Genomic DNA, 11,568 nt, shown 5'->3' on the forward strand with positions numbered 1-11,568 from the left:
TATTTTGAAAACAGGAAGTTCCTTTTTGTGTTCTCAGTTAAAAATCACTGTCATGGCAAGGTCGGGTAAACAGCGTGGCAACCAACATGCAGACGTTACAAGCCCGAAACGTTTTAACAGCTAGGTAGCTAACTAGCTAGTTCTTATCGGGGTTCTGTTTTAAAAGGGTATCGCGCAGAAATGGACACAGGAGGATTCCAGGTATGTAGCTAGTTTAGCTAACTAATCTTGTAACGGTCGAAACACAAGGATGCTCTAGCTTAAACGTGCTAGCTAATTTAGCCGCCTAACGTTAGCTAGTTATCATTTTGCTATATCTTACTTAGCTATAACTATATCTATAAATTCGTTATAACGAGTGATATATTTTTTATCATATTCCAGTTGCCCAGTGTGTGCAGTCTGTTTTTTAATCAAAAATATTTATTTAGGCACAAAACACGCGACGGAGGGACCTCCCGCCTCTTCCACAGGTACCACTACCATTAGCCGCGCATACTGCACTACACTTACACGACCATCCATATCATACATCTTAAGTGCATTTCGACTTGTAACTAGCTAGTATGCAGCACACTGGTAGCCTATGAGCACATGCCCAGTCAAAAGATTGCTCTCAGACAGCCAGTTTCCATAGGTCTCTCTGGTTTCTGCACTCAGCAACCTGCAGAGGGCCCAACAACAAAGCAGAGGGTGTGACAGGGACCTTGCTGCAGAACCATACAGCATTAGGAGCAAAGGTCAACAACACCATGAAGAGGTGGATGTAGCTAATGTCACTTCAAAACAGCGGCCCAATATGGGAGGGAAATAAAATATGGCCCTAATAATCATCAACATTGTTCTTACACCAAATTATTACATCAATAAAGGTGTAGTTTAGTGTAGGCTATTTTTTGTTGAGGGTCTTCTTCACTTCATACCTCAAGGGGACAAATCCCTCAGGTCTGAATAGTCTGATCTGATCTATGCCTTGATTGGTTGGTATTCCAGTACCTTGGCAGATGCCTACTGCAGATTTAGCCCAGGATTAGGCCGTGTCAGCAAGTCTGTGGCACAGGAATATCCCCAGAGCCCTTCCTAATTCTTGGATGTAATGGTGAGAAAACAACTCACGGTAAGTTCTGTCATACACAGTCGTGGGCCTAGTTTTGGGAAACCGGGCCATGGTACTATTGGATCTTCTCACTGTATGAAAAGGACTCTCTTTTCTGAGTCCAGGTTTGAGTTTTGGAGGATTTTATTGTTAAGATCAATTGGAGAAATGTACTGTTTGAGACTGGGAGTGATATCTACTTTGAAAGCAAGTTTTGGAGAGAGCTTTGTACAACCACTTGCTTGGTTCCATTGTTCCTTAGTTCCCCTATGTTCTTATCTATTGCCATGTATCGATTGAGGGTCTCCTGAGAGTGCAGCGGTCTAAGGCACTGCAGTGCTAGAGGCGTCACAACGGTCCCTGGTTCGTTCCCAGTCTGTCACAACCGGCCGTGATTGGGAGTCCCTTAGTGCGGTGTACAATTGGCCCAGCGTCGTCCGGGTTAGGGGAGGGTTCGGCCGAGGGTGTAGGCAATCATTGTAAATAAGAATTTGTTCTTAACTGACTTGCCTAGTTAAATAAAGGTAAACATTTTTTTTTAAATAATGAAGTATATCAACTAATCTTGAAGGAGTTATGTAAGATGCCAAGCCTCATTCTCTTCTTCCGTGTCCTCTTTAAGCGTGGACAGCGTGCCCTGCCCCCCATGTCAAGGTGAGTCTCGCCTCCTTATGCTGTTGTGATACTGTTTCAACTCATTTATCCCAGCAGAACATCTCTCATGCTCTCTCTTTTGCTTTTTTATGTGGCATTTGAACAACTGCATGAAGTCAAGATACAGGTGGTGAGTTGCCTTCAGATGGATGTTGTAATAGATCATTTATCTGTTGAATTTAGGTTGGTGCTGCTGGCTTGGATATAGTTTTCTTAACCTGCTTTGTCTCCTATGTAGATGAGATGCCGGTCCCTAAAAGCAAGAGGAAAAAGTCAAAGAGTCAGGTGGATGGTGTTGAAAGCCCAGAGGGTGGGTGGAAAAGGAATAGTTCTCAGGAGCTCATTCTGTTGAACTGCTGGTGAACAACGTTGTTCCAAATTTTGGAAGCACCTTGCCTTTAAGTTTCAAGCTATCAATTAGTTATTAAGCTTGCATTCCACTGTCAAATAGTAATGTATAAACTGTTAAAGTACCAGCAATGACTTGAACCACATAGTAAGTACACCTCAAGTATATAATAAGAGAGTTGTGTTGTTTGTATGTGCAGCAGACCCAGGGGTGGAGATGGCCCAGATGGGGGGCCTGAGCAGTCGTAGGTCATCTGAGGTCATCCAGGCTTTGACCCCCGAGTCGCAGGAAGCTGCACCACAGAGAAGGAAGAAGAAGAAAAAGGCAGCGACTGTAGGTAAACAACATATCTGACTATAGGTAAACAACATGCCTGACTATAGGTAAACAGCAGGACTGGCTATAGGTAAACAGCATGCCTCAGGGGAACCATATACCTACTCTTCCTACATTTGTAACTCAAACATGATCTTGTTTGTGTATTATTTCTTCTATCACTTCTGCATGGTTAAGAATATATTCCACTTATATTCAATACATTCCGTTCTGTTTTACCATAACCATTTATAGGCTATATGTCATAGTTGTACTTACTGTATTTGTGAAATGTATTAAGTTACATGTGTAGTGTTGTTCGTTCGCTTGTTTGTGTCTCAGATCTGGAGGATGACCAGGCTGACCTGGTGAACGGGGATGGACTGGTCCAGAACACAGCAGAGGCAGGGGAAGAAGTGACCAAAAAACCCAAGAGGAAGAAGTAAGAGACACTAAAAGATGTACTATCTATTCTATGGTATCTTAGTCACTTAATGTTTACACATCTGGCATTACTCATCTCATTTGTATATACTGTTTTCTATATTATTCTACTGTATCTCATTCACTTAATAATGTTTACATATCTGGCATTACTCATCTTATACATATATACTGTTTTCTATACTATTCTACTGTATCTTAGTCCGTTCCGCTCTGACATCGCTCGTCCATATGTACAGAATATAGACTTAATTAATTCCTACTTAGATTTGTGTGTATTGGGTATATGTTGTGTAATTTGTAAGATATTACTTGTTAGATATTACCAAACTGTCAGAACTAGAAGCACAAGCATTTCGCTACACCCGCAATAACATCTGCTAATCACGTGAATGTGACAAATCAAATTTGATAGTAAAGTAAAAATGTGTTTTCACTTATATGGTTCTATTATGATAGATCCTTTGCTCTTTTAATGAGCTTAGTTTCTCTTTCTTTCTTTGTGGTCACTCCCTAGGAAGTCGAAAGTGTCCGAGACACAGTACGTCAACGAGCTTAATGTCGAGGACGATGACATCATCACAGACGCTCAGCCACCCATCCCGCAGCATTCCCTGTTCTCTGCTCCCCTGGGACAGAGCCAGCCTGTGGGGAAGGTGTTTGTAGAGAGGAGCAGTGAGTGTCCCCCCCTTCTGTTATTTTATGTTAGCTGTACATGGTAGAGTTTAAGAGTATAGGTTCATTTCCAGGACACAGATGAATAAACCTAGTCCTGGACTATGAAACAATTGCAATGGAAAACCTCTATTGGAAGCCTTACTTGGTTCGAGGACTAGTCTTGTTTCTGTGTCTGGAAAAATTGGCCTTTTATGAATTATTTGGACATCCTTGTGTGTCCTGTCTTCTATGTTGGATAATGTGTTGTTTAACTCTCAGAGAGGTTTCAAGCGGCCGATCGGTCAGACAGACCGAAGCCCAGCGATCAGGTGGACAACTTCGTGGACATCCAGCAGATGTGGACCACCAAGGATGTGTCTGTTAGGGTACATGGTGGCTTCAGGTGTGTGTGTGTGCAGGTGTCTGTTTTGAAAAACGGTGTATTTGTGCATGTGTGAGTCTACCTGTGTGTGTGTGTGTGTGTGTGTGTGTGTGTGTGTGTGTGTGTGTGTGAATGTTCCCTCTATATCACTTCTCTCTATCTCTAATATACAGGGGGATTGGGCTGTTCTGCCACGGCTTCCTAGCAGGCTATGCAGTGTGGAACATCATAGTGATCTATGCCCTGGCAGGAAAACATCTCACTACTCTGCCTAACCTACTGCAGCAGTACCACAGCCTAGCCTACCCTGCACAGTCTCTCTTCTACCTGCTACTGGCTATAAGCACTGTGTCAGCCTTTGACAGGTAAGGAGGTGGGTGTCTGTGTGGCTCATTTTTGTTATTTTGGGTCAGCCCCAAAATAAATGTGGCCATTGTTGTGAAAATATGGAAGCCTGTGGCTAGAGCTAGGAGGTGTTTGTGTGTGTGTATGTATACAACACACTCGTTCTGTTCCATCAATGGACCCCCTCACAAACACATACACAGACACACACACATCTCCTTTCTCTAGCTACAGGCTTGCACATTTTACAACAAACCCCAGTGTGCCCCGTCCTTCCCCTGTGTGTGTGTGTGCGTGTAGACTCATTCTCTTTCCATTTCAGGGTGAATCTGGCCAAAGGCGCCATGGCTATGAGAGAGTTTGTCACCCTGGACCCAGTTGCTCTAGCCTCTTTCTGTGAGTGAAAACATCTTTACAGCATGTTACTCAATTCATTCAGGACAGACGGAGCCAACCTGTATATGATGCAGCCAGCCCAGCAAGCACTATGTCTCTCTGGCCTTGGCAAATGGTCATTTCACTGAAGTAACTTTCCCTCTCCTCCTGCAGTGTACTTCTCAGCTCTGGTCCTCTCTCTCAGCCAGCAGATGACCAGTGACCGCATCAACCTGTACCCCAGTGCTAACGAGACCTTATGGTGTGCTAACTAACTGTTTTTATTGTCCTGATATTAACATGTCACATGTTGAACTAAGTTAGTTCTTGTATATTGATTATCCTACTCAGCAATATCACTGTTGGGAATCAGAGAGAAGAGAAGCCCCTTTTCTTCTGTTCCTCTGACTCCAGCCAAAAAAGCATTGTGACTTTTACAACCCCCTCCCCTCTCCAGGCCTCCTGGGTCAGAGCAACAGATCCTGAACCCGTGGATCATAGTGAACCTGGTGGTGGCTGTGCTGGTGGGAATGGCCTGGATCTTCATCTCCGCCAGGCCTGAGATGGATTACACCGAAGGTGAGGATGAAGTTTTTTTATTTTGTTTTTTTGTAGATTTAATTAAACAAACAGCAACTTAACATTTCCGCAGACGTAGTTCCGCATGACATTGACAAAGACTTACTGCACAACGGTCACAATTAACAGAGACGAAAGAAAAAAGACTACTGAAAACAACAACACCTACTCAGGCGTACATATATTGCGACCGACATTGTTGACATGCTCAGTTCTATATGTTACCACGCTCTAAATACTTATCCATATATATAGTTTAATATGTTTTGTATACACCATACTGAAATTGTATACACCATAAATATACAATTACTAGAAGGGACAAAGCACCTCAGACAGACCACAGCAATTTGACTGGATTGTACACATACTCAGCAACCTTACCTAATGACACACATGTTAGATTCCCTTCAGAGATGTGTTTTAATTTTTCATGTGTATAAACGTAGTATGTTAGGTGCCTTTAGAGAGATAGAAATAACATGGGCTTCCAATCTCCAAACCAGGGTTCCTAATGGCTATGGAGATCGAGTCCTTGAGACCAGAGGAGAAATCAGAAATGTCTACTTGAGGAATATTTGTTTCAATTTTTGCTCGCACATCTTTTTTTGTACCGTATTTTATCAGCCAACACAAAATGTACATGTTGTTTGTGGCAATAATGCGTTTATTTTTGTATGACCCTAATGTGTGCTTGTTTTGTCAAATGTATTGGTTACCATTGGAAATAATAAAAATGTTATCCCACTGAGATGCTTCTAAATGTCATTTTGGGGACTTTAAACCAAACATACAATACACTACATACATTATAGTGTATTGACCTGAAAGAGCATGGCTGTGTCTTCTTTTATTTATTTATTTATTTATTTTTATATATATATATATATATATATATATATATACCACATTAAATAGAGTGCCTTCAGAAAGTATTCAACTGTAACTTAGCCACGTAGGAGGTGGTGGAAAGCAGATTGAAATCAGGTTTTTCTCAACTTTTGCCTGTGCCCATTCTGTAGATTTTTTTTTTTCTCTGGAAAAAGTCCCCAGTCTTTAATGATTACATGCATACCCATAACATGATGAAGCTACCACTATGCTTGAAAATATGGAGAGTGGTACTCAGTAATGTGTTGTTGGATTTGCCCTAAACACAACACTATTCAGGACAAAAAGTAAATTGCTTTGCCACATTTTTTGCAGTATTACTTTAGTGCCTTGTTGCAAACTGGATACATGTTTGGAATACTTGTATTCTATACAGGTTTCCTTTTCACTGTCAATTAGGTTAGTATTGTGGAGTATCTACAGTGTTGTTGATCCATTCTCAGTTTTCTATCACAGCCGTTAAATTCTAACTGTTTTAAAGTCACAATTGGCCTCATGGTGAAATCCCTGAGAGGTTTCCTTCCTCTCTGGCAACTGAGTTAGTAAGGACGCCTGCATCTGTATAGTGACTGGGTGTATTGATACACCAGCCAAAGTATAATTGATAACTTCATGTGCAAAGGGATATTCAATATCTGCTTTTTATTTATACCTACCATCTACCAATAGGTGCCCTTCTTTGCGAGGCATTGGAAAACCTCCCTAGTCATTGTGATTGAATCTGTTTGAAGTTCACTGCTCGACTGAGGGACCTTACAGATAATTGTATGTGTGGGATACAGAGATGAGGTAGTCATTCAAAAATCATGTTAAACACTTATTGCACACAGAGTCCATGCAACTTATGTGACTTTTAAGCTGATTTTTACTCCTGAACTTATTTAGGCTTGCCATAACAAAGGGGTTGAATACTTACTGACTCAAGATATTACAGCTTTCAATTTTTATTAATTAGTATACATTTCAAAAAACAATTCCACATTGACATTATAGGCTATTGTGTGTAGGCCAGGGACACAAAAACCTCAACTTAATCGTAACAATGTATTTAGGAAAAAGTCAAGGAGTGTGAATACATTCTGAAGGCTCTTTATACCACACAATTAAACCAGACCACTGGAACTAAGGCTGTCACAAAAATCGTATAGTCGTGTAACCGACAATGATGGACAATAACCGTGACATTTGAAAATAAATATTGTCATAATCGTCTTGACATTCATTGTAGGACGGGGGATTCAATTTTATTCACAAGTAGATTGTTTACCCAAAGCAGTTCTTCATTATTAAATGAGGGTAAAGTTAGTAATCCCTTTATGAACAGAACAGCACGGTGGAAAGAAGCTTCTTTTCCAAAAGTTCCAGGCGATAAAAAACATTAGTTTTGAGATGTGTTGTATGTATGAGTTATGTCGTGCAGTGGCGAGTTTAGCATGTAAATCAAGGTGGGGCACAAAAAAAGAAAAAAAGTGGGATGCATGTCAGCAGTCACTATGCAACACAACACGAACAATACCTTAATTACACTATAACGGCGACAAACGGTGCCCACAAACTGTTAGGGCCTACATATACTCTCTTCATCACTCAATACCTAGGTTTACCTCCACTGTATTCACATACTACCATACCTTTGTCTGTACATTATACCTTGATGCTATTTTACCGCCCCCAGAAACCTCCTTTTACTCTATGTTCCAGACGTTCTAGACGACCAATTCTCATAGCTTTTAGCCGTACCCTTATTCTACTCCTCCTATGTTCCTCTGGCGATGTAGAGGTGAATCCAGGCCCTGCAGTGCCTAGCTCCACTCCTATTCCCCAGGCGCTCTCTTTTGACGACTTCTGTAACCGTAATAGCCTTGGTTTCATGCATGTTAACATTAGAAGCCTCCTCCCTAAGTTTGTTTTATTCACTGCTTTAGCACACTCTGCCAACCCGGATGTTCTAGCTGTGTCTGAATCCTGGCTTAGGAAGACCACCAAAAATTCAGAAATTTTAATTCCAAACTACAACATTTTCAGACAAGATAGAACTGCCAAAGGGGGCGGTGTTGCAATCTACTGCAAAGATAGCCTGCAGAGTTCTGTCCTACTATCCAGGTCTGTACCCAAACAATTTGAACTTCTACTTTTAAAAATCCACCTCTCTAAAAACAAGTCTCTCACCATTGCCGCCTGCTATAGACCACCCTCTGCCCCCAGCTGTGCTCTGGACACCATATGTGAACTGATTGCCCCCCATCTATCTTCAGAGTTCGTGCTGCTAGGCGACCTAAACTGGAACATGCTTAACACCCCAGCCATCCTACAATCTAAACTTGATGCCCTCAATCTCACACAAATTATCAATGAACCTACCAGGTACCTCCCCAAAGCCTTAAACACGGGCACCCTCATAGATATCATCCTAACCAACTTCCCCTCTAAATACACCTCTGCTGTCTTCAACCAAGATCTCAGCGATCACTGCCTCATTGCCTGCATCTGTAATGGGTCAGCGGTCAAACGACCTCCACTCATCACTGTAAAACGCTCCCTGAAACACTTCTGCGAGCAGGCCTTTCTAATCGACCTGGCCGGGGTATCCTGGAAGGATATTGATCTCATCCCGTCAGTAGAGGATGCCTGGATATTTTTTTAAATGCCTTCCTAACCATCTTAAATAAACATGCCCCATTCAAGAAATTTAGAACCAGGAACAGATATAGCCCTTGGTTCTCCCCAGACCTGACTGCCCTTAACCAACACAAAAACATCCTATGGCGTTCTGCATTAGCATCGAACAGCCCCCGTGATATGCAGCTGTTCAGGGAAGCTAGAAACCATTATACACAGGCAGTTAGAAAAGCCAAGGCTAGCTTTTTCAAGCAGAAATTTGCTTCCTGCAACACTAACTCAAAAAAGTTCTGGGACACTGTAAAGTCCATGGAGAATAAGAACACCTCCTCCCAGCTGCCCACTGCACTTAAGATAGGAAACACTGTCACCACTGATAAATCCACCATAATTGAGAATTTCAATAAGCATTTTTCTACGGCTGGCCATGCTTTCCACCTGGCTACTCCTACCCCGGTCAACAGCACTGCACCCCCAACAGCAACTCGCCCAAGCCTTCCCCATTTCTCCTTCTCCCAAATCCATTCAGCTGATGTTCTGAAAGAGCTGCAAAATCTGGACCCCTACAAATCAGCCGGGCTAGACAATCTGGACCCTTTCTTTCTAAAATTATCTGCCGAAATTGTTGCCACTCCTATTACTAGCCTGTTCAACCTCTCTTTCGTGTCGTCTGAGATTCCCAAAGATTGGAAAGCAGCTGCGGTCATCCCCCTCTTCAAAGGGGGGGACACTCTTGACCCAAACTGCTACAGACCTATATCTATCCTACCGTGCCTTTCTAAGGTCTTCGAAAGCCAAGTCAACAAACAGATTACCGACCATTTCGAATCTCACCATACCTTCTCTGCTATGCAATCTGGTTTCAGAGCTGGTCATGGGTGCACCTCAGCCACGCTCAAGGTCCTAAACGATATCTTAACCGCCATCGATAAGAAACATTACTGTGCAGCCGTATTCATTGATCTGGCCAAGGCTTTCGACTCTGTCAATCACCACATCCTCATCGGCAGACTCGACAGCCTTGGTTTCTCAAATGATTGCCTCGCCTGGTTCACCAACTACTTCTCTGATAGAGTTCAGTGTGTCAAATCGGAGGGTCTGCTGTCCGGACCTCTGGCAGTCTCTATGGGGGTGCCACAGGGTTCAATTCTTGGACCGACTCTCTTCTCTGTATACATCAATGAGGTCGCTCTTGCTGCTGGTGAGTCTCTGATCCACCTCTACGCAGACGACACCATTCTGTATACTTCCGGCCCTTCTTTGGACACTGTGTTAACAACCCTTCAGGCAAGCTTCAATGCCATACAACTCTCCTTCCGTGGCCTCCAATTGCTCTTAAATACAAGTAAAACTAAATGCATGCTCTTCAACCGATCGCTACCTGCACCTAACCGCCTGTCCAACATCACTACTCTGGACGGCTCTGACTTAGAATACGTGGACAACTACAAATACTTAGGTGTCTGGTTAGACTGTAAACTCTCCTTCCAGACCCATATCAAACATCTCCAATCCAAAGTTAAATCTAGAATTGGCTTCCTATTTCGCAACAAAGCATCCTTCACTCATGCTGCCAAACATACCCTTGTAAAACTGACCATCCTACCAATCCTCGACTTTGGCGATGTCATTTACAAAATAGCCTCCAATACCCTACTCAACAAATTGGATGCAGTCTATCACAGTGCAATCCGTTTTGTCACCAAAGCCCCATATACTACCCACCATTGCGACCTGTACGCTCTCGTTGGCTGGCCCTCGCTTCATACTCGTCGCCAAACCCACTGGCTCCATGTCATCTACAAGACCCTGCTAGGTAAAGTCCCCCTTATCTCAGCTCGCTGGTCACCATAGCATCTCCCACCTGTAGCACACGCTCCAGCAGGTATATCTCTCTAGTCACCCCCAAAACCAATTCTTTCTTTGGCCGCCTCTCCTTCCAGTTCTCTGCTGCCAATGACTGGAACGAACTACAAAAATCTCTGAAACTGGAAACACTTATCTCCCTCACTAGCTTTAAGCACCAACTGTCAGAGCAGCTCACAGATTACTGCACCTGTACATAGCCCACCTATAATTTAGCCCAAACAACTACCTCTTTCCCAACTGTATTTAATTTTAATTTATTTATTTATTTTGCTCCTTTGCACCCCATTATTTTTATTTCTACTTTGCACATTCTTCCATTGCAAAACTACCATTCCAGTGTTTTACTTGCTATATTGTATTTACTTTGCCACCATGGCCTTTTTTGCCTTTACCTCCCTTCTCACCTCATTTGCTCACATTGTATATAGACTTGTTTATACTGTATTATTGACTGTATGTTTGTTTTACTCCATGTGTAACTCTGTGTCGTTGTATCTGTCGAACTGCTTTGCTTTATCTTGGCCAGGTCGCAATTGTAAATGAGAACTTGTTCTCAACTTGCCTACCTGGTTAAATAAAGGTAAAATAAATAAATAAATAAATAAATAAACATAAAGCTGTCCCAACAGCCATATCAGCAGTTTTTTTTAAAGGCAGTAAATGAGGCTGAATGAACTGTTTCGCTGCCAGCCAAGGCGCCACTGATAGCCAGGTGTAGTGGGTGTTGGGACTCCAAATGTGGTTTACACTGACATTTGAGATGTACAAACTGTGGCGTAAGGGGACGACAAGAGGATAAAAGGAAATCATGAATTTCGATTGAGCCATTAATTAGAGAGCCAGGACGGACTTAGTCAATACAGCTAGCACTTTTGAAATGTACAGCAACAGAGTTCAGAACATGGGCTGTTCTTACAGTGTTTTCCCTGTATACCAAGTCAGAACCGTAGGATAAATAAAGGGGGCATATAAGCAGACAATGAAAGCACTTAC

The 11,568-nt window shown here is 42.5% G+C and overlaps 1 protein-coding gene across 7 annotated transcripts; it reads left to right on the top strand.

Moving 5' to 3' along the window:
• The first annotated feature begins 20 nt into the window (after positions 1 to 20).
• On the top strand, positions 21 to 5,947 carry LOC112253866 (transmembrane protein 237B). Of its 7 annotated transcripts, none has more exons than XM_042324045.1 (14): positions 21 to 201; positions 432 to 473; positions 1,668 to 1,750; positions 1,867 to 1,880; positions 1,989 to 2,060; positions 2,299 to 2,436; positions 2,757 to 2,856; positions 3,376 to 3,533; positions 3,795 to 3,918; positions 4,071 to 4,262; positions 4,565 to 4,638; positions 4,792 to 4,879; positions 5,075 to 5,196; positions 5,703 to 5,947. In XM_042324045.1, the coding sequence occupies exons 1-14, from the start codon at positions 181 to 183 to the stop codon at positions 5,765 to 5,767; spliced, it is 1,293 nt and encodes a 430-aa protein (XP_042179979.1). In that variant the 5' UTR covers positions 21 to 180; the 3' UTR covers positions 5,768 to 5,947. The 7 variants fall into 7 exon arrangements, with proteins under 7 accessions (XP_042179979.1, XP_042179980.1, XP_024281680.1 ...); XM_042324046.1 differs by having other exon boundaries at positions 2,302 to 2,436; XM_024425912.2 differs by having other exon boundaries at positions 22 to 201; positions 1,719 to 1,750.
• The last annotated feature ends 5,621 nt before the right edge of the window (positions 5,948 to 11,568 follow it).

The sequence above is a fragment of the Oncorhynchus tshawytscha genome, linkage group LG07, assembly GCF_018296145.1.
Source record: "Oncorhynchus tshawytscha isolate Ot180627B linkage group LG07, Otsh_v2.0, whole genome shotgun sequence".
NCBI lineage: Eukaryota > Metazoa > Chordata > Actinopteri > Salmoniformes > Salmonidae > Oncorhynchus > Oncorhynchus tshawytscha.